Here is a 23,111-nt window from a genome sequence, read left to right as displayed (position 1 = left end):
GAGTTCCTTGAAGAGATGATCTATTTCTTCAGGCCTGATGACGCCTCAGGATCCTCCAGAAGAATGGGAAAATTTTACTGGGGTAAAGGCTTTCTGAAATACCGTGCTGAGTGAGGTTTAGTAAAATTCAAATATCTTGTTGACTCTTCCCGTGTCAGTCCACTGACTTTAAGTGATTTGAGCTGTTTAGAGCTTCGTTAAAGAAAACAAGAAGCCTTGAAAGTAGGTCCAGAGGAAGCGGATGACATGGAGGAGATCCACATCAGGGTAAAATGAGAAACTGCACCAGATATCCTCAAACCAAAGGCAGTTAGGGTCAGACACATAAAACAAGTGGCCAGGGTTAGGAAAAAAAACTGCTGGGTCAGCTTCAAGTTAAATTGCAGGTTAGGTTTAGGCACAAAAACCAAGTGGCTGGAGTTGGGATTAACCATGAGGATCTTTTTTAGGGTATAGTTACGTTGCATCTTTGACCTGTTGGGCATATACGGAGAGATCGGTAACTTCTTCTGGTTTAGACTAAGCCAAAGTGGTTCACCAGGAAGTTAAGAAGTTAAATTAAGACGAAGTCAGAGGATCACAACTAGCACTGCAGGTTATATTTATCAGTTACTCCACAGCTTATTTTCTTTATCTTTTTGCTGTACAAGATGGTACAACCCTTGTTTGTTAAGCTGTGGACAACCAATTAAAAAAACTTGATTAATTTTTAGAGCTACTTTTTTATTTTGTATTAACTGATAAAAATATGTAGGTTGTGAATCTTTGTGAGGCATGTCAAGAGAAAACGTTTGAGAACCGCTGCTTGGACGTTTTGCTGCAATCCAGAGAAACAGAAAAATAAGTTATTGGTAATCATAACCACAGTGAAGCCTCTTTATTATCAATTATTCTACAGGTTATTTGCTTCATTGATCTTTCTATAAAACAATAAAAAAAACTTCATGAGTCCAAACCTAAAGAATATTTTCTTTTGTTTACTTAAATGAAAAGCTGTTTACATGATACAGAGCCATCTGTAGCCTGGCTACACAGAGGTCAGGGTGACGTCGTACACCTATTCCACTTACTGATGCATGACCCACATTTCGATAGGATCAGTTTTTCAGAAGAAAGCTCTGCAGAAGGGGAGGCGTCTGAGGCACCCACACTAAGTCCAGCCTTGAAAATATGAAGGAAATTAGCACAAAGAAAAGAGAAACGCAGCTACTTTAATGTTAAATACCAAACATGGTTCATGTTGTCTTATTTTTTTAGGTCAACACACCATTAACTCATTGAGACCATTCAGCAGATTAGCCTCACACATTTTCCTACACAAACGCCCTGTTTGTCCCAGCTTCTTACTGGGATAGTTTATTGGGATTTTGGCACCATAGATGTCGGATTGTGGCCTAAACCATGCAGAGTATTCCTGGTAGTTTGAAGCAGATTTCTTCCTGCTGTGTTAAACATGGAAAAAAAGTAAAAGCACTAAACTTCATGTGAGAAAGCAACTTAAAAGTTGAAAAGCTTTTGGGAACATGACAGTACACATTTTATGAGGTATTGGGTTAATTGCCTCATTAATGTGGCTCTAATTACAGTTTAGTTTCCCTCCAAACCGCAGAGCTCAAATAAATAAGGCCAAAAATAAAAATGAGACATTTAAATTCCAGAACTTCTCCAAACTCCTCTGGAAGAACTCAGTTTATTATAGGAAACATAAACCCAACTTTGTTCTGCTCAGCATTAACGTGTTCAGCTGGTTTAATAAATGAAAGCATAAAACATCTTCTGATGTATTAAAAAAAACTGCCGCAGAGCTCGATCACCTGACGTCTGTCTGTGTTTTTCATCTGTTTTGTAATATTTATACTGCGCAGTATTTTTGAGCCTGTGGAATAAATATTATTTTGACTTGGAAAACCTGCCTCATTTTACGGTCTGTTTCCTTAAATCGGGCCTGTGTTAGTAAACAGGAGGAGGCGGCTTTGGGGGTGAAGCTGGGATGTAAAAGCTGGGCTGGGTGGAGCAGCAGCAGCAGCAGCAGTAGGAGGAGGAGGGAAGCTGTGGGGTGTGGTAGCTGCATGGCACGCTTTGGTGGCCACTGTTTATAGCGACTCTGCGGTTTCCACCAGCCAGGCACTTTCCACTGATTCCAGCATGGCAGCGTTCAGCCAACGAGGCCCTGCAGGGAAAAGCGCCACTCTGACCTGGTGTGAAGATTTGCACATGCCGGCTTAAACTGCATCCCCGAGAGTGTAATTAAAGCATGAGCTGACCGCGAGGAGCTGAGTGAGGCGCTCCCTGCAGCTTTCTTACATAAATCCTCCTTTAAATGTTGCTGAGGTCTCACTCGAGGCGCTCATTAGCTTTCATTTATGCTTTGTCTTAATTTTTATTTCTTAATTTAGTTTGTGCGGAGTTCAGTTCTTTTCAATAATAAAATGGGAAGACCTGAGTGAGGTCATGAGGCATCTATCGCCATGTTTGTTAACACTAGCAAACAAAAAAGGGATACTGAAGACATACCTGCATATTTTTATATTTTACGAGCAGCAGAAAACATCTTTTAAAACTGGTTGGCCGACTTACCAAATTACTTGATTCATGGTACTAAATTGTGTTTAATAAAACAGTACTGTTGTATCCACCAGTAAAGCTGTAAAGCTAATATTTACATTAGTAACTGCCAACATGGGGGTGGGTATCCAGCTAGCTGTCACTGAGGTCATCAGGGGCATTAATGTTGTGGTAATTTGGGGCTTTTAATGATTTCTTCAAGGTGTTCTTTAAAGGGAGAAATGGCTGCACAGCATACATCTTTAATGACTAAAACAAATACAAGAACTTGGTTAATGAGTTTGAATTAATTTGGGATTTTCTCTAATCCACGCAGGTTCAAATATATATACCCGTTCTGGTTGCCATTAACAACCTGTCACACTTCTGGGTGGATATGTGTCTACGTGGCAGAACTGACAGAGATGATATAAATTGGTTGGTTTGCTGTTGCAGACCTGATTTTTAAACATAGTCCACACAGTTTCAATAGGGATGAGGTCGGGGCTTTGGTTTGGGATCGTTGTCTTCGTGGATTCCAACTGTGTCCAAGTTTAAACTGTCTAGCTGTTGTTGATATCTCTTGTATGATTACAACTGGCAGCGAAACAGCCCCAGAGCGTAACGCTACCACCGCCATGCTTGACAGTTGGGACAGTGTTCTTAGGTTTAAAGGCCTGTCATTGCATTTGCAGCTGCAAATTTCAAGCTTAAAGGGTTTTTCTGGATTTTAGAGCAGGGTCTTCTTTCTTGGTGAGCACACTCTCAGTCCGTGGTGATGTAAAACTTGCTTTCACTATGTAAAGCTGGTTTTACAGCAGTGTCTTGAGTCCTGGTTCCTTGGTTGTTCCTGAACATCCTAACAAGTTTTCTTATTCCAGACCTTGGTAAAGTGATGACTCATTCACAGACCTTGTTCTTAGGTAAATCTACAATTCCCCTTAGATCTTCTCTGAGCTCCTTGACTTTCCCATTGTTCTGAGTATTTGTCAATCCAATGAATGTTGTCAAAGAAATCATTTTTATCCTGGCAAAGAGGAACTACCAGCTGAAGTCAATCATGACCCCAATGAGAAGTTAATAGCCTTTGGACTTGTCAGGATAATATATTATAGAAAACTCAGCACCCACGTATTTAAAGATTTAAGTGAGTGTATGCTGTATATTTGAGCCTGTGTGGATTAGGAAAATCCATATTAAACATGTGCACCAAATTTTTGTTTCATTAAAGTCATTGAAGATGTCTGTTGAGCAATTATTCCATCCAGGAAAAAGAGGATCCCTGAAAGCCCAGAAAGAACACAACATTCATGTGTATGATTAGGGTGTGTTTACTTCTGACCTCAACTATGTGTGACATTGGGTGCTGTTCGAAGTCACCTTTGTTGTTGTTATATTGAAACTCAGGTGTATAACAAAACTGGTGTCTGCAGTAGGTGCAGGTACCTCAAAACAGCTTTGTAATTCACAGACCCCGATTCGATGCAGAGTCCTGATTCGACCTAATGTAGTGGTCGTAGTTGAGGATGGGACAGTCTGTAAATGGCAGTCTGTAGTCATAATACACGGTGGCCTCTGGAGGACTCTCCTCTGGCCCTCCTTTGAAGCCGCACTCCTCCAGCGTGCTCTCCAGGGGCAGGCGGGCCTCCTCTGTTGGCACTCTGCTACTGAAAACCTCCAGGCTCAAGGTCTGGATCCCAGCTCGGTCCTCAATCACACTCATCAGACCAAAAACTGTGCGGTTGCTCGATAAAACAACCTCAAAGTTTCCAGGGTGCGCTGTGGCCGAGGTGAAAGGTATCAGTCGGACACTCAGACGGATGAACCTGGCGGTTTAAAGAAAATGAAAATTTAGTTTTGAGTTTAGACTCTATAAAACTATGTGACTACACTATATATTTTTTATTGAATTGAAAACAAAAAACAAAAACAATTTCCTTCAGGGTCAACCTTCGGGATCAATAAAGTTTTATTGAATTGAACTGAATTGAATTGAATATATACAGAAGATGGCTCAAAGGTTGGTTAAGTGGATTTGAAAGTCCAGATGAGAGTAAAGTATTCAGATTACTTAATATATTATCATGCTTTTTACAACTACATGAATGTACTATTGCTGTGTGATTTATTACTATTACTGAAGGATACTCAGCGTACCAACACCAACTAGATTTTTAAATCTTAATATAAATGAGTAACAGTAGGTGGACATTAGGTAAGGCTGCACTTTTTGCAGGCATCTCGTATAGAAAACTATTCTGCGCTTATATAAAACAGGTCCGCGGCTCCAAATCGTAGTAAAGGGACCTCTGGCTAATACGTTGGGTTCTGCGGGCTCATAGCTGAAAACTAGCTTTACTTTGTTGTCTGGGTCAACTTTGCTAGCGAGAGACAGAGAGAGGCGTTGAAAGGCTGCTCCAACGGAACTTATTATTTTGGAGGAAAACACGAACACGGTGTACAGTCGAGTCTTAATATCTTACTTACAACTGGACTACACTGCCCATGAGGCTGCATTCTTTAGGGCTATGCCTGTAACACTCTGCCTATTGCCTTCATATTAAATAATTTTTTGAACAATAATTTTTAAAACTATTTCTTCACGTCATTGCAGGCTGCAGTTAGAGCTGACATGGGCCAAGAGATTGAGACACAGGCATTAGAGGGGACAGCCTAACATATAAAACAGGAAAAGACCGCCGTGTAATCCATTTATTTCAACAAAGTAACTGTATTCGGAATGCCACCTTTTTAAACGGTAACTGTAACGGAATACAGTTACTCATATTTTGTATTTTAAATACATGTATTCCGTTACTCCCCAACACTGTTTCTAATTAACCAGCAGGGGGCGACTGCTGTGGTATTAAGAATAATGTGAGAATCTTGTCATTTGATTTACAGCGTCCTGATGAATTTCTGGTCTGAATCACTAGTTTAATGTCTGAATGGTCGTCATCATTATAGTAAATTAGGGAATAATTTAGAGCACAGCACTTACATTTGCCATTTGTGACCTGTTGCCAGTTAACCTGATTAGGTACAAAATGTTTCTCCCATTCTTTCTTTTTAGCATAACTTAGTTTTCCAGCCTTTATACTGCCCCCATCCCAGTGTTTTTTAAGGTGTGTTTCGAAAAGAGCCAATGTTTTTCATGAAACATTAAAATATGTCATTTTAACCATTCGATGTGTTTTCCGTGTTAAATCAGATAAACAGAAATTATTCATCTCTAGCTTTTGTTAACATCAGACAGAACGCATCAAGGCTAAATGCAAATAATGAAAATACTGCAAAAACATGTTTGTTTCAGCATCTTAACCACACGTCCGAGAAACAAACTCCAGGCCTAAACCCCTGGAGACTTTCCAGACACGGCATGCTGTTTGCTAATGTAATCAAGCAATCAGTGGGTTTAAATAACATCAGCTTGTGAAATGTAATGTTTTTGACTCGAAGTCTAATTTTATCAAACCAGTACAGCAAAAGAGGGGGAAAAAAGTGAATTCAATTCAACTCGGGCTGTGCACATTATGTTATGTGTGTGATTTACTGCTAAAACATCCTTCTGTGGCACAGGAAAACAATCACAGCAGCCAGGTCAGAAAAAGGCAACGGCACCTGTCAGCGGGCCAGCTAAAGGTCGCCCCGAGTCCTTTGTTTTCAGAGCTGTTGAGGCTGCTTGTGTCCCAATGTTGTCATTTTGGGCGTCTGAGTTACAGGAGCGGAGTCACAGTGTGATTTACAGCTGAGGGTCAGGAATAACTCAGCCTGGTTAACCTCACTCATGGAGGTTTGGAATGAATGTCAACACAGCCTGATTGTGTTTCCCAGGAGCTGCCCAGTTTGTCCCAGTGCAGCCACAGAAACTGTCGAAACTGCTTTTCTCCAGGACATGTCTGATGTCTGTCTGGCTTTATGATATTTTAAAACCAGCTGCTGCTCCTCCCACTTACTCTAAAAACAAGTCAGAGGGATTTTGTGGCTTCATGTCTGCACTGTATGCAAATTTTAAAATTGTAAATCTTTTTTTCTAAATCATTTTCTAGGTAATAAAATCAAGTTAAATTTTAATTGATGATTTACAATCAAAATATAATTTTTTCCACATATTCCACTAAATATTTATATTTATTTTGGTAAATATAAGGCAATATGAACAGATAATAAAAAATAAAAACAAATAATAAAATTGTACATAACTTATAAATAGTAAAATTTATGAAAATAATAAAATATTTAACTCTTTAAAAAATATTACACAAACAGGAAAACAAGGTTACATTAATTAATTTTTTTATTTGAAAATTTTCCAATTGCTAAAATCAGCTAATTTTGCCAAAAAAATACACTTGAGAAAACTTTACAAAAATAAAACTGTGATATTTTTCAAATCATACAAACTCATGAAATACCAGAGCCACATCTGTCACATCTATGTTTGTGTATTTGTAAAACGCGGCACTGATTCTTTTATTTGCAAAACTGCGTTCACCTTTATTTTTATCTTTATAGAATGAATGTTCTGTTCATAAAATATAACACATAATGAGCTCAATACCTCTGGGCTTCAGTGTTTTGCAGTCTCTGCTGATGTTTTACATTTTCTGTCTCCACTGGTTCTTGTCTTTTTATGAAGTGCCCTGGTATCTGAGCGTGGAGCTCTGCACTGTCACTGTGGGAAATAAAATCAAGTAAACTCATAAACCTATAAAAGGAAAGATAATCAAATACTGATAGAGAAATAAGTTTGTTTCACCTCAGAGACTGTATTTGTTTCATCAAATCTTCATAACTAATCGTGTCATTGAAGGTCTTCAGCTGCTGAGTCAGCATGTGGAGCTGAAACTGCTGACAGGGGACACCCAAACTCATCAAACCTGCAGCACAGTAAAAACATAGAGAGCGTGCACGTGTAAGTGGAACGCCCTCCTCTGAAATCCAGTTTAATAATAACAGCACAGCCTTTACTCATCTGCACCGAGATTTAGATGGTTGTTTAGTTTTCCTTTTAGGGCTTCAAAGGCCAGGATCATGTGGTGCGCAAGCCATATTTTGCCCACATGTGAGTAATTATCTTTAGGACATGAAAATGTCTTAATGGTTAAAATGTGATTCCCTCTTTTCTCCTGCAGCTCACGAGTGCCCCTCACAAAGCTTCCAGATGCTGGCCAATAAAAAAAACGCTTTTATGGAGACGTGTTAAAGACGCAGAGACAGTTTTGTTCAGAAGATGAGATAACCTGAGGTCTCTCTGTGAATCGTGTATGATCTATAAACCTGGAAATGAAGCTATAAATGATCACATTGGATGTGCTGTAAAAGTAATTTATTGATTATTAAGACCTACAGCAGTGATTCTGTGCTGTAGGTCTTCCCAGTCAGAGTCATAGCTGCAGTGTTATGCTGCAGGTCTGCGCCGTAATCTCTCTGGAAGTTTACTCAGTGTGTCTGAAGTCAGACTGACAAAAGGAACATTGTCCTGGTTTTGTTTCCCAGAGCCAGCTACTCTTATCTGTGAGGAGGAAATGAGGCTCCGCTGACATTACCAAGAGCCTGATTCACAGTACCCTCCATAAATACTTCAGCACAATGACACTGTGGCATTTAGTACTGACTCACATATCTCCTTCTCTTCTGCGATTATCTTTATGTGTCACTCAAAGAAGCGAGAGAGCCTTCTCCCATCCTGGCAAAGAAAATCTCGGATTATTCAGGTCAGGGGTGATGGATTACCCAGCTCAAAGTCCTTCAGGCTGACTGATTCACTTCTGTCTACGTCACCGCGGATGAACAGCTGATCGAACTCCTGCTGATGATCAGAAAACCACCCGATCAACTCGTCCGGGAAGCTCTCAGACTCCCGCTTGTTTGCGTTCACGGAAATCTTTAACCACAAGAAATACCACGTTACAGTAAAATCAGTACAACCATAAACTTTAGAGATGAGACACAATGTAAACATAAATAATAAAAAATTAAATGAGAAAAATCTGTGTGAAGAATGCATGTGTGCAACATGTTTATTTGCAGCGCTAAAAGAGGTAGAACTTCCACAATTTCACCCATTTATTTGGGCCTATCAATAAATATGTGAAGATTTCAGTGTGTTTGCAGCTTTTTTCTCTTTAGTGTTTTTTAATCTGAGCTTTTTTGTAAGTCTGACTCTTAAAGACTCAGTTTCCCAGACATGGTTTGCTCCTGGTAGTGTTTGGTTATGTTTGAGGAAGAAGACTGTCCTTTGGTTTAATCGAGAAAAAAAAAATTCACGTGAGAAGCAATTTCATTTACATTCAGCCAAGACCACCTTATTTCCTGAAGTCGATCAAACTGCCCCACATTTAACCAAACAGACCACCATCTCGATTTTAAACTCGCTGTAATGTGACACTTGCAGGCTTTACAGACCCACCATCCACCCCAACAGCCACTTTCTCAAAGTGTTAAGAGTCACAAGCAAATCTGTTTACACCCAACAAACCAGGGGCGGTTAACACCGTACTTCCTAGAGCTTCATCTTTTTCCCAGAAACACACGACTCACGTATCATTCAGAGTAATCGTGCATCTTCAGACACATTTTTCATAGCCTTCTGTTTCTTCTTTATCTTGGATGTTCTGTTTGAGAGTGAAACTTTGTGATGTTGGAAGGTTTCTTACATTTTTTAACTTTTTTATGCTGATTTTTGGTGCGTCTGACGCGCTGCTGCTTTTTCTTCTTCATGCTGTGGTTATATGAAGAAAGCTGCTCTCTGAGCTCAGCTCGGTGTTTCCTGTCGATGCCACTGTGAAAGAGCAGATGTTGGACAGTTCAAAGTATCAGTATAATAAAGGTCTACGACGTAATTTAAGGTGGACTTGAGAACTTTTAAGAATGCTATGGATTCTATAAGAAACAAAATTGGAAGAACAGTTTGTTTCTAACTGAGGATGATTATGAAAACATAAAGTAACAAATACGGCGTGCAGGGCAACAAACAGGCTGGCAAAACCTGATTCTTTACATTCACAGATGTTACTCTTTCATCATCCCTGAAGTGTGAGCATGAAAGAATCCACTTCTGGTGAATTATTAGTGACGGAAAATCCCGGTGTTCCTGTTAGTTATTTATGACGTTCAGAGAAAAAACTTTACTTCTACGACTTCTTATAAAAACCTGTCAGAAGCTATGAGGATGTTGTGCATTGTTTTTCTACTTACCTTCAGTTCTTTATGCTATTGTACTGTTGTATTCTGTCTCTCTTTGCCAACAGTTTCAGCAGTTTTTTGTTTTTATCTGATCCGAATTCAGGTCAGTTTCTGAATTTATATTTTTAAATTTCCATTCTTTCCAGGGACGACAGCTTACGTCACTGGTATTCTTTCAGCCTTTCCCCGTGACAAACAAACCCAAACATGATGACACAGAGTCCAAATGAGCTCATCAGTGACTGGAAACATGCCCCAAAAAGCTTAATGCTCTGCAGAAAGCCTGATAAATGGTTAATCCTGCTCAACCCCACATCACACATCACAGCAGCAGAGTGACAGAATAAAAAGGATAGCCAAGATGGTTTCGTGATGGCTCATCCTTCCTGCTCATCTCAAACAATGAAGGCAGGAAACAAAGCTACGGTGACCAGTCTGCTGTCTCCAGCTTCCTCACTCCCAGTACCGGTCAGTGCCAGTCACAGGGCTGGGACCTCCTGAATCCAGATATCGAGCCCCTCTTTCAGGTACAGACAGAAAATCCTGTCTGGAGATGAAGGTGTATGACCTGGACAGCCAGGAAGATCTCAGTGTGACCAGTTTGTTATTAAGCTGAAATTACACACTTACTGAAAGTGTTGATATATTCACTCCATGGAGTCAAGTCCTGGTACTCGTTATTTGGAGGAAAAGAGTGTGAGTGTTGTAACATACATCAAAAAGACCACAACAGTACTGAAGTGAACAACGCTCCACATCATGTTAGAAACCAGTCTTCTGCCGTGTTCTAGACCAATCACACCCCCAGTGCCAATGACGCTCCCCAACAGCAGCAGCCTCCCCCTCCATTAGTGCTGCCCTAATCCAATCCACCAGAACAAGCCTGATCCACGACCCACTGCCACCATCCTGGAGCTTCCACTTCTTTTGTAAAAAAGATCCACATTTAAACGTCTTCTAAAGGTTTTGTAAAAGATGTGGTGAAGGACAGATAAAGTTATCTTTCTTCAAATGTTTTGTTTTGTTTGTAGGAGACATAATCCACATGATTTTTATCCAGGAAACTGGGGTTCAACTTTTCTTGTGTACTTTTTAACTTTTAAGTTTAGTTTTCCCTCACAGTTTGCTGAGGTTTAGAACAAAACGATCTCGGTAGTTTCCCGACTCTTTAGTCCTATCTTGAGATTTTGATTAAACATAGTGGACGTGAACTTGTTTCATACTTATAGATGCCCCTGAATCCCCCTGTGAAACAAGTTAACGAGCTCCTCCTCTCCTCTGATAAAAAATAGGTGGTGATACAGTTCGTACGCTGATGATACGACTCTGCCTGATAAGTCTGCACCATCTTTTTTATGTTATGTTAATATACTGAAATCCCTCCGAGGGTCAACATGAAACACTGTGAATGAAGAGCTTATTTTATTTTCTGTTTTTTCACAGCTTCCTTTGAGGAAAATGTGACACATGTTGAGTCTTTGATCTCCCGTCCCATAAAAATCCTGCTGGTCTCATTCATATTTATGCCTTGGATTGCTTCAAAGTGCATTTCAGGTTCAACCAGCGTCTCTGGCGCGCTCTTGGTATGTTAGGGCTGTCATTAAGACAAATTCAGGAACACATTCATTCACTTCTGCACAAAGTTATTTATTAACGCAGCCCCGGGTAGCAGCAGTGATGACGCTATGGGCAAAACGCTCAAAGCAGCTGACATGAAACTATCAAAAATCGAAACGCAGAAGGTTTAATCAGACACAAACCGAGCTTCTGTCTTAATGTTTATTCTTCACTCTTTGAACAAACATTGCATTTTGACTTTAATAGCTTTAAGCTTTAAGAGCTTTATCTGCCCCCAGGTGCAGCCCAGGATTTATGCTCCAAAGCACCACCATCGGGGAGCTCTGGATGTTTGATTTGGCAGAGTTTTAGCTTTACTTCCTGACCCAACCCCAGTGCTGTGTAAACCTGAAATCTGTGAATAACACCTGACCGTTAGGATCTGTATAAGAACAGTTCTATCAGTTAACATCAGGTCATGATTGGTCTGTAGGTCAATGAAGTTATTCCCTGCAAGGCTGCAGCTGTTTACAGTATTAAAGTCAACGGGGAGAATCTGACTCACAGCCACCTGTGAGACAGAAAATCCTGAAGTAAATTTGCACCTGAACAACATATTTTGGTTATGCAACTTTACCAGACATGTTCAGTCCTCCACAGAAAAAAAACAACAACCCACCACTGTGTAACTTCACGGTGACGGAGCTGTGCATAGGTGGGATTTGTTTCTGTTGAAAACTGAAAATGTAAAAGCTGAAAACATTTCTAATGTTCTCGGCATAACAGAACATCTTTATATGGTATGCCCTCTTTTCCCTGATGGTGTTGGCTAACTGACAAACAACAGCACGAGCGGTGTATAGAATAGTTGTTCCACAGTTCGTGACACTTCCCCCTAGTGACAGTAAACAGCTCCAATATGTAGATGACAGTGCAAAGCTGTGTGTCGGCTCTGCTGCACAACCACTTACATATAGCCACATATTTCAGTACGTTATGTCAACAGGTCCTCATCCCAACACGTAACATACCGACGACAGTGACAAATCATCGGTATGTTACACATTCGGAGGCACGAGAGCGGGTTTGCATGAATCTATAAATGCATTAAGATTATGATCAAGGTTAGGGCTGGAATAGAAAGCCACAAAGCCACGTTGGGAATGATAATGCTCTGGTTATGCTAGTATAAAATCGGTCCTGTAATGAATTGCCAATTGAAAATGGATGGATGAAACAGATCCGATACTAAGAATAAACAATATAAAATTATATGACAGTCGAATTGTGATGTTGCAGAGCTCCGTCTGCTGTGCAGGACTCAGAGGATTTTTCATTATGGACTGATACCTGATGAATTTAGTTTCACCAAAGACCACTGTGGGAAATGAGAACCACAGTGGGTCGACCTGTTAGACTGAACCGAAGACGTTTGTCCCCTTTATGCAGTTTGGGCCAAAACCCATCATGTTAAAGAACAAAGCGTATCGTTCATCCTTTATATTGTTTGGCCTCAAAATGTTAAATCACAGTTTGTTCCAGACATAAAATTTATGTAAATACTTTTTCAAAATAAAATCTAAATGAAATGTCTGAACACTGAATATAAATGTGTGCATGTCAACTAACATTAATCACCTGGAGACCTCTCTGGTTTATCTTGTGACCCTTTGGAAGGCACAGTCACAGTGGAAGAGTAACTTTTTACTGCAGTAACTCTAATCATGTAAGTGCTCTTGCAGGATGAATTTGAAGTACTTTTATAGTTTAATTATTTAACTGCTCTCAAAAATAGAGGGAAAAAAACAACCATTGCAAAGGTTTATTTAAAATAAAATCAAAATAATTCCCAGCAGATACAGAACATTTTTATGAAACTCAATTTAATATAAATAACTACAAAGTTTGAGTATTGAGTAAAAAAGCTGCCAGTTAATGATAAAACTGTTTACATGAACATGTCAGAGAGCTGTGACCTGTAAGCGCTGTACGACCTGAGGAGAGAGTAATCCCGCTTATGTCGAACACAAAGATCAAATCTGCAGTTTGGACTCCTGCTGAGATCCTGCGAGCCTCAAAATCCTCTCTCGAAAACTGATTTTACTCACTTTATTTTAGCTTAAACTCACGGTCACTGCTGGAAATACACCGCAGGAGTGTTTGTGTGCAGCCTGTAGTGTTTGGCACCATAAAAAACCTGATGCGCTGAGTGACTATGAAGTATACGTGAGCCTATAGCGCCCTCTGCTGAGCTCAGTAAGACCTGGAACCAGGTTACTTCTGACATTGACAGGTTAAATAACCATTTATTTATATGATAATTATTTGTGTAATTCATTAAAACCCACAAGAACAGTCACTACAAAAACAAGTTTAATTTTACAATAAATACATCACTTTTTAACAGTTGAATAAATACTTTTATATAACCCATAAAGTTAATTAATTTTCAATATTTCTAAGGCACTAAAGAGTTCATGTGTTAAGGTTAAACTGTGTGAATCACCTGACACAGTAAAAAAGAGTTACAGTAACAGTTTCGAAAGGTTTCTGAAGCTTCCCATGCAATCAAATGTACATATTTGTGCTTTTTCTTCTGGATTTCAAGGTTAATTATCATTTTATTTTAGCTAAAACTGTGACGTCTGTCTTACGCATCAGTGTTGTGAAAGGGATGGGTCCAAACTTTTGCGCCTGTGTGGATTAATTTGCATTTTAAGTAATTTTGCCAGAGAGACTGGAAATGAAATACCAGACCTGTGTCACTGTTACTGTCTAAACTCCATGACACAAATTTATGTTCATCTTTCCTTCGGTTATATTAAGGCACTAAACATGTAGGACTGTTCCTTTAAGGTGCAAACTTGTAAAATCACCTGTTGGACGTGGTTTTTAGGCTAACATTTTCTAAATCCGCATGTTTGTGTCTTTATTCTGCCCTATGGTCGTTTTTCTTCTTTGTTTAATGGCTTTTCATCTGTAACCAGCGCTACAAAGACAAATAAATACTGCTTGTTTTTCTCACTCGCTGATAAATATCCCCCCCAATCATTTTTTATCAGTTCAGCATCAGAGAGGAAACAGACTTACCCTGAATGTGACTCACAGCTAGTCAGTGATCAGAGCTTCTTCCTGTTTGTCACTTTGTTTACTGGTTTCCATGCTGACCAGTTTCAGGCATGGCTGGCTGCTCCAGTACAAAAGAAAGTCTTTTTGTTCCCTCTCAGAGGATTGACAGCAGGCTGTGGTTGGTTTTGTTCAGTTTAGCTAAAGTGAGAAGTAAAAGCAGTGGATGAAGGTCCTGCTGTCTCTTCTTTGTCCACTAGGTGTCGGTAATAATCTGTGACAGTTTTCATTTCTGTAACGAAAATGTTTAGTTTTCATCTTTTATTCTACTTTTTAAATTTCACCAATGAAACCAGAACTTTTATTGACACATTAAATACAAATTATTTGTTTTAATGCGAATGTAAAGTTATTAAATAAATGCAGAAACATCAGGAGATTTTCAGTAAAGTATCTACGAACCATAATATTTGAGGAGTTTATATAATATACAGATTTTCTTAGACACTATTGAACATTTATTTCCTGTTTAGTGAACAAGTGTTTTGTGATATTTCAGTCAATCTGCATTTTCACTCCTATTAGCAGTGGTGGAAAAGACATAAATACAAATATGAAACACGGTGCTGTGCAAAAGTCTTGAGCTGCCAATGATGTTTTTATAATGAGAAACAGGTGCAAGCATACGTGGAGATACAGCATATAAAGCAAAGAAGAGTTTGTCAATATTTGATATGACCGCCTTTATTCTTTAAACACCGTCTGAACTTTATTTCTGTAAGCAGTCTGCAGGAAAACTTCCCCTAGTTGATTTGTAATCACGTTCTCTTGTAATTCAGTTAACCTCAGCCTTCACCCCTCATTCAAAAGGGCTCTTTGACAGCTGCCCTTTCACTGAGAGTATTTGTGATGAAGCTTCAGTGAACAGTAGCTGGACCAGCTGAAGGGTCGGGTGCATCTCTCAGGCCCCTTGCAGGAGTTTTCCCAGTCTCTTGTGGACGTGACTTTCAGATACTTTCCATCTACTGTAGATAGTTTTTTTTCAGCCTGATACTTTTTCTTCTTTTGTCCTTCACTTGTCCAGTTTGCTCAGACAAATGCTGCGATATGCCAAGTTTTTGGCTGTTGGAGCAGAAATACTATTTTATGTCTGTCAAACTGTGTTATATTTGGCATTTTTCATAGATTCAACTAAGAAATTGGGAACAAAGGATGTGTTTCTGTGACAGGCTGAAACAAAGTGTCTACAGATACAGTTAAGTGGCTTAAACAAAAAAAACAAAACATTCCTCTGAAAATAGTCAGATGGCGTGGACTTACTGGCCCTGTGATTGGCTGGTGGCCCATCCTCACCCTCCAAAACTTTGGAGAATTATTGCTCAAGACCGCTTTAAAGAATTACAAGAATATCTGACAAAAAATTATGGTTGCTGGTGTCAGTATGTCAGTAATTTACTGAAAACTGTACTTTAAAGTTTGTATTTTAAAACTGATCAAACATAAAACTTTACTTGTAAAATTACAGAGTAAAACGTCGTTAAACGCAGTAATAGTATAAGTAGATTGAGAGCGGAGGACTTGAGGTGCTGAATTATTTCTTGTAGACGATGTGATATCTCGGCCGCTCAGACTAGAAGCAGCTCTGTTTTTGTTGTATAAGAAGTTTGATCATGAATATTCAGAACCAGCAGCAGAGAAACATCAGTGGAAATGTTAGAAATGAGTCACAGCTCCTCAGCTTTTTTTAAATGTCCACATCGCTTTGTAAAAGCACTCTCTGCAGGTCTCGTTGGAGAGGTTTGTGTTCTACTTTCTTCTGTGATTCTATCTCTGTCAGGGCGTCATGTTTGACGAGGACGCACAAAACTCTCATCTGAGCTTCCTGATCATTCACTGCAAACTCACTGAGGAAGTTGCACATCATGGATTAATGGGGAAGTTTAAAATAGATGCAAAGATTTAAATTATAAGGCCTCCTCTAACCTCCACCCACTCAGCTTCACATCCTCACTTCTCTGCCCTGATCAGCTGTTACCTCTGAAAGACTCTCCGAAGCACAGCCTCAGTCAGTTTGGCCAGCCAGCCCTAATGCCTTAATAAATAATGTTTTAATACATTTAAAATAAACTTTCTGCATCGGAGGTTTGAGTTTATCCATCGCTGATGTAGTTTTCTTGCATAAAAAAAGTCTCTCCTCATAAAGTACGAAAGAGTAAAAGTAATGATAGAAAGGAGAAAAATATGTATAAAAATGAATAAATAAAATTTACACAGAGTCATTTCAATGTGACAACATAAGCTGTAAACATATCAATAACAATAACTTCACACCGTTACGCTCCCTTAGCTGTAGTCACCTGGCTGTGCCGTATTCTGCGACCTGTAGATCCACCACAGCTGCCATCCATCATCTGGATCTCAGGATCACTGAGATCCAGATGATGGATGGCAGCTCTCCTCCACATGTCTCATCCGGATCTGGCCAAGTGTCTGATTCAGCAAAAGAGCCGAGGTTTGTGCCGGCAGAGAGGTGACGTATTTAGAAAAGAGCTGCGGGGAGTGACGGCAGGTCCACGTGCTGCAAACCGTGCAAGGTGAAGGTGATGGAGGGGCGATGATGTCAGAGGACACAGAGAACAGGTGTGCTCTTACACTGTGTGCTGATCTGCAGACAGTTATCTTTACATATGTGTGCATGTTTATTCATTTTCATGACATCTGACATCATATCATCTGTTTCACATTAACAGTAACACTTTTACGAAACTTCTTCTCCTGCTTTGCTCTTGTTTTTTCATCCTAATGACGCTTTAATCTATTAGCCTACTTTTTTTATGTAATACACTCTTACTCAACATATTATGAAATTATTGCTTGCATATTTTTACATAACTCTGCTTCCTTCTTTTCTGCTCATTTTTGCCTGTTATTAATAATAATTTCATGCTGTGACACAGTTTTCTTTTCCTTCTTCTCCTTGATGGATTAATTAAAGATTCAAATGAAGTCATCTCCACGCTGATTAGATGAAACTGAATTTCATGAATTGAAGCCACAAGGGTTTAGATCTTCATACTAGCTGAAACTGTCAGTTTAAATTCTTAAACAATGGTCTGAAAATGGTTTTAACTGGACTACATTTAACATGTGAGCATGAAAACAATCATAACTCATAATCATAACACCAAAAATATCTGAATAAAATCCATCCTTATTGAATGTAAGTGCTGTGTTGTTGTCTCCTCTGAGACTCGTTTGTATTCCCCTTCGGTCTGACGGTGCGGTCGTCTTCCTGTCCGTCCGTGGCTGGACTTTTGAGCTGGCCAATGCTTGCTGATGTCATCCCCCAGACTTCCTGTATCCAACACAACCACGCTCCTTATCCCAAGTCTTCTCTACCACCTCATTTTACAACATGTGGTTTGTTTGCGTGGCTGTTTCTGGGTCTTTTTCATTGTCACGCATGATTCCTCTGTATTGATATCATGTTCTTTTAGTGCTTAAGGACACGTATGTGAATTTTAACTGAATTTAAATGTGGATCCTGAGTTTCCTCATTTGTGTCCTTGTACTAGTGTGCAGAAATAGCTCCACAACTTTTTATGATCATTAGTTTGGCTTAAATAAAAGCCTAAAACGGGCAACACAGGTACCAGTGCAATTTTCCATAAAAGCATCTTATTTGGTTGCACTGCCTTTAGCGAGAAAGACTAAAGAGACTGACCTCATTAATTAGATTTTACTCCTTGTGAAATTCCACATCAGTAAATGCAAGTTTTCATGAGGGAAACACAACATGTGGCTACAAGCTGCTCTTTGCATAGAAATAAAGCTTTAAAATGGGCATTGTTTTTAATGTCTTTATTTAATGTCACTGTAACTCGCGCATCTTTTTTTTTTAATGTCATGTTTGCATCTGTTATGATCTGTTTATTTTGTACACTGTCATTTAAAGAGCTTTATTCTGTATTCAGTACCTCTTTTTATAAAATTAAAGAGTAAAAAAAATAAGGAAATGCATTCGGCTTAGGAGTCTGCCTCCAGTGGCCATTAGAGGAACCGCAGTTTTTGGCTTCATTTTTCAGATTTGGAGGATTCTGCTTGAAAACATCTACAAATCTCCTCTTTTCAGATGCTCATATTTCTTATTTATAATTGTAATTGTTCATTTTTTATACTACACTGTAAATATTGTGTTGATGTATTGTATTGTTCTTGTTTTCATATTTATGTTGTTCCTGATGTGTGTTATTGTTGGTCTTCACCGAGGTTTAAGTGCCGGATGTGCGGCAATCATAATAAAAACCCTTGAATCCTTAGGGGTCACTTCCATCTCACCCTATCCCAGCATCATCCTCTGTCACACCAATCCTCTGCATGTCCTCCTTAACTCCTTCCATAAGTCTTCTCTGAGGTCTTTCTCATTTCCAGCAGCCTGGCAGCTCCTTCTTCTCTTTTTCCCATATATCCACTAAACCATCTCAGCTTTGCCTCTGATAGAGTCTCCTCGAGTCATGTCATCCCCGTTTCTTTTATCTTGTACCCAGAATAATCTGCAGGTAAATTAAAACCTCATGTCAGACCGTCTTTGACCCTTTTTGCCAGTAATGTAAATTGATGGAAATGCGTTCCTGTTGTTTGCTGTCTCTGGAAGCATCCGGTGTATTTCATGAGTCCATTATGCTCGGGCATGAATTAGTGCCAGCAGCAGCTGAGCAGCAGGACCACAATAAAAGGCTGAATTATTCCTGACAGTGAGACTAATGGCAGTATTTTTCTTGCCTCACAAATTCAGTATAACTAAATTTCACTTACAGAGATGGATTAGCTGTTTGTTTACTGAGGCTTGAAGTGCAGCAGCTCCCGCAGAGCGGTGATCAGTCCACTAATCAAGCAGATAAATTAATAAACATCTAAGTTTCTGTTTCTGCTGAACTTCACTGGAGGAAAATATCAAAGCTGGCCTTGGCAAACGCACATGATGGCAGGCTGACGTGGCAGAGAGAGGGCGACGTGTGCAGAGTTTCACCTTAAATAACACAAAATCCTCTAGTTTGGTGCCAGAAAACAGCACTCGGCACACTGAGTTAACCAAAAAGGACAAAAAAGGCTGCAGACTGGTCACTGAGAGCAGCTTTTACTAAACAGCCAGATTTGGATATGTAGAAGTGATTCGAAATAGAAGTACAGGTCATACGTCCCATTCTCTACCCAAACATTTCCAAAACCATCAGATATATGCTTACAGCTCATAACCCTGTATCATATTTGATTTGTGAGTTTTTGTGAGTTTTTCACATTGTCAGTGTGATTTATGCACCTGTGCTGAGGAAGGCAGACTCATCCTGAGTACATGATGTCAGTCAACACTATGAGACCCATAGAAAACTGCAGATTTGGGTCCAGTTTGGATCAAACGCCCCTTGCTATCTGGAGCAATGCTCAGTAAATGACTGGTTTCTTTTTTTTTTCTCCTATCCACTTCACTGGTTAAATTGTAGGAAAAATATATCAAAAGTGGGATATCTGCTCTTGTGAGGTAATTTTATAATACTTTACATCGATATTTATAAGTTTACAAAGTGGACGTAAGAAATTATTTTTGTTGGCGACTGGCAAATAACAAAATGGTGCATTAGCGCCACCAGCTGGTATGGAAAAGGTCGTGTTTGTAATCAGCACACCTGCTTTATAATTGTTTGGCTAGACCAAGTAACACACAAGTGGCAAATACACTAAAATAAAGCTCATGACTAAATAGACAATGACGCCAACCAAACCCCAAATCACCCCCATGACATGCAGCACATGGTTTGACCCAATAAGGTGGCTTCAGGATTTAAGGGGTCTCAGGCAGCTCACAGGTGTTCCCTTTGTGTCATTTGGGAGAGTCTGCACCTCCAGCCACTTCTGCAAACGTGGTGGTAAGTTTTAAAAAAATTGAGTTGTTTGTTTGACTCTGTAAATGTAGTTTTTGGGAGGTGGGCTCACTAAAAGTCAAATTTTCTAACTGCTTAAGTGTCTGATTGCAAATGAAGTGCGTCTGTGGGTAGATGACGTGTTGGGCCTAATCTGTTCTCGTGGGCATGTGTGGCTATACCTGTAAAATAGTTTTCTGGCTAAGTTATGAACAGTCATATCTGACTCTTTTATCCCTGCAGGTGAAGCACTTCATGGAGGATTCCCTCCCTGATGGCACCTCTTCTCGTCGCCGTCTTTAACCTTTCTGATGCTTGATTGGCTCGCAGATAAAATCAGAGGGGGACATGGTTTTACACTGTAAATGATGAGCTCAGCTTCAAAAAGGGTGAGGCACTGAATATCAGTGTATAAATTGGGGACTCGCTGCTGTTATATCTCTGACTCTTTGTGCTTCTCTGCAGACTCCAAGCCCTGAAGACGGTTGGTGTAAAATGGACGAAGAGACGAGAAAGATTTCTACTACAGTGAAATGCCAACTCCAGCGTAAGAGGCTAAATGCTGATTATCAAGTAGAAATGTACTGGCTGTAAACTGGTTTGTTAAAGGCTGAGGCTTGTGATTATGTGTTCAGGTGGTTCACAGAACAGCAGTTGCAGCGCTGCAGAGGAGCTCCTGAAGACCAAACATGGGAGAGTTTGCTCTGAGGATGCTGGAACTTCACTGGAAACTTCTGCATTTGTCAAGTGAGTTTAAAAACTGAAGCCTCAATGGTTTAACAGATCCTGGTTTGATACATCACACTTGTTTCTTCCCACAGATGGCGTCCATGGTGCAGGCGATGGACTAGCACATCAAGGTGGCTTAAAGCAGGACAAAGCCCCGGTGATGCTTTCACAAGACCTGCGCATACAACTCCAGGTCCACTGGCTCTCAAATGGCTATTGTCTGCACTGCATTTCAGACTTCCCCAGGCAACTGGGTCAGTGCAGCTTCTATCTACAAAGGAGCAGAGATGGACGCTTCCTGAGCCTCCCACACAGGAACCGCATGTTATCATTCAGGGTGCCGTCATGGCGTTCTATCAGATGATCGCGTGTTACATACAAGGTTTTTCTGGTATCGGTAACTTGAGGTACCTTCCTCAGCCAGGAGACGAGGTTTGGAGCTCTACGTTTAGCACTTAATACTCTCCAACTACTCTGTGGTTGGTTTCAGGCACTTACCGAGTCCTCTTAGGTTAGGATTAGGCTCTTATTCCTCTTTGGTTAGGAAATTGTATTTTTTAGCACTACATATCGCTCTAGGTTGAGTTAGTCTAGACTCTTCCTTTATTGAACAAAGGCACTTACCGAGTCCTCTTTGATTAGGATTAGGCTCTTATTCCTCTTTGGTTAGGATTTAGGCACTTAACCAGATCCTTAGGATTTGGCTCTCCACACCCCTCCTCGGCTGGCATGAGGAACTCCAGATTCCTCCATGGTTGGTTTGTTACTCTGCTGCTACAAGACACTTTGTATGTAACTGAGATACCAGCGGCTTTAAAACTGCTTTGATGGCTCCAGAAAGAGACCATGCTAGAAATGCCAGACCTGTCTCAAAGCTTGTGGAATCATTTGTGGCCATGTTGCTGATGGAATGGACTGTCTATGTTTTGACTAATAAATAATTTTACACCACTAATCTGCTTGAGTCCTGGAGTTTACTAAGGTGGCTGATTCTAAAACAAAGATCGCAAATCAGTCCAGCTCAACTTGTGGCTCAATTACATGTCAGAGTTCGGTCTGTTACCTGTTGAAACTTAAACCTACTTAACTGGTCTCCTCCCACCAGTGTTTGCTTTGTCAGATTTCTGCTGCTCTTCTTTAATAGGGGGATCTTGGGCTCTCTGAGAACCTTCAATGATGGAGAACTGCATTCACTTTAAACAGTTGTAGTGAACTTGGCAAACTAAACTGCCTCAAGCTGCAACTCAAAAGGGTTTTAATATGGTGCATGAGTGCATAAATTTCCACTGTACACAATGAGGCTGGAAGTCCAAGCTGAGTGCACATATGTAAGGCTAATGTGCAGCCCCACCACTAGTGTAGTTTTGCGTTCTTGGTGAGCTGTCGTGACAGTCTAAACCTAAAAGTAATGCTTTGGTAGTTGCTTCCAAGAAGTTTGCCTGTCAGTGCCATTTGCAACACTCGGGTTATCTTTTCCTCTAAAGGAGTCTAAAACACTTAGACGTTAGGGCAATGTGCTACTAAAAAGGAAATCTGAAACTGTAATATTCTACAAGTGAGTAAGCAGAGTAGGGGAGGAACAAAAGCAGTTCAGTTATTTTGGGTTGAAGTTGTAAAACTGAAGTTTTCTCAGATTTGACTGGAGCTTCTAAACTAATGTTGAATTAAACGGTTTCGATTTCAGTCTTTCACTCAAACAACATTTAGTTTCATGGTGGCGATCGTGGCTCAACAGCTGGGAGTTTGCCTTGTAATCGGAAGGTTGCCGGTTCGAGCCCCAGCTTGGACAGTCTCGGTCGTTGTGTCCTTGGGCAAGACGCTTCACCTGTTGCCTCCTGGTGGTGGTCAGAGGGCCCGGTGGCGCCAGTGTCCGGCAGCCTCGCCTCTGTCAGTGCGCCCCAGGGTGGCTGTGGCTGCAATGTAGCTGCCATCACCAATGTGTGAATGGGTGGATGACTGAGTGTGTAAAGCGCTTTGGGGTCCTTAGGGAGTAGTAAAGCACTATACAAATACAGGCCATTTATTATTTAGTTTCAATCATCTAGACATCGAAATGCTTTTAGATTTCGTCAACTACATCTAAAGGTATTTGTGTATACGTCTGTACTT

General features: G+C 40.1%; 2 protein-coding genes across 2 annotated transcripts; one reads left to right on the top strand and one right to left on the bottom strand.

Annotated features, from left to right (window-relative positions):
• Positions 1-3,859: 3,859 nt before the first annotated feature.
• On the bottom strand, positions 3,860-16,820 carry LOC145428454 (uncharacterized). Its single transcript, XM_080300663.1, has 5 exons — positions 16,713-16,820; positions 8,281-8,431; positions 7,304-7,424; positions 7,106-7,219; positions 3,860-4,370 (listed from the first exon to the last, which is right to left on the bottom strand). Exons 1-5 carry the CDS (start codon positions 16,818-16,820, stop codon positions 4,010-4,012), a joined length of 855 nt encoding a protein of 284 aa, XP_080156789.1. The 3' UTR covers positions 3,860-4,009.
• Positions 16,821-20,142: 3,322 nt separating this feature from the next.
• On the top strand, positions 20,143-21,957 carry LOC145428225 (uncharacterized). Its single transcript, XM_080300092.1, has 5 exons — positions 20,143-20,279; positions 20,517-20,662; positions 20,739-20,820; positions 20,909-21,020; positions 21,095-21,957. Exons 2-5 carry the CDS (start codon positions 20,639-20,641, stop codon positions 21,459-21,461), a joined length of 585 nt encoding a protein of 194 aa, XP_080156218.1. The 5' UTR covers positions 20,143-20,279; positions 20,517-20,638; the 3' UTR covers positions 21,462-21,957.
• The last annotated feature ends 1,154 nt before the right edge of the window (positions 21,958-23,111 follow it).

This window comes from Astatotilapia calliptera, chromosome 4 (assembly GCF_964374335.1).
Source record: "Astatotilapia calliptera chromosome 4, fAstCal68.1, whole genome shotgun sequence".
Taxonomy (NCBI): domain Eukaryota; kingdom Metazoa; phylum Chordata; class Actinopteri; order Cichliformes; family Cichlidae; genus Astatotilapia; species Astatotilapia calliptera.
This window is presented reverse-complemented; position numbering and strand designations above follow the sequence as displayed.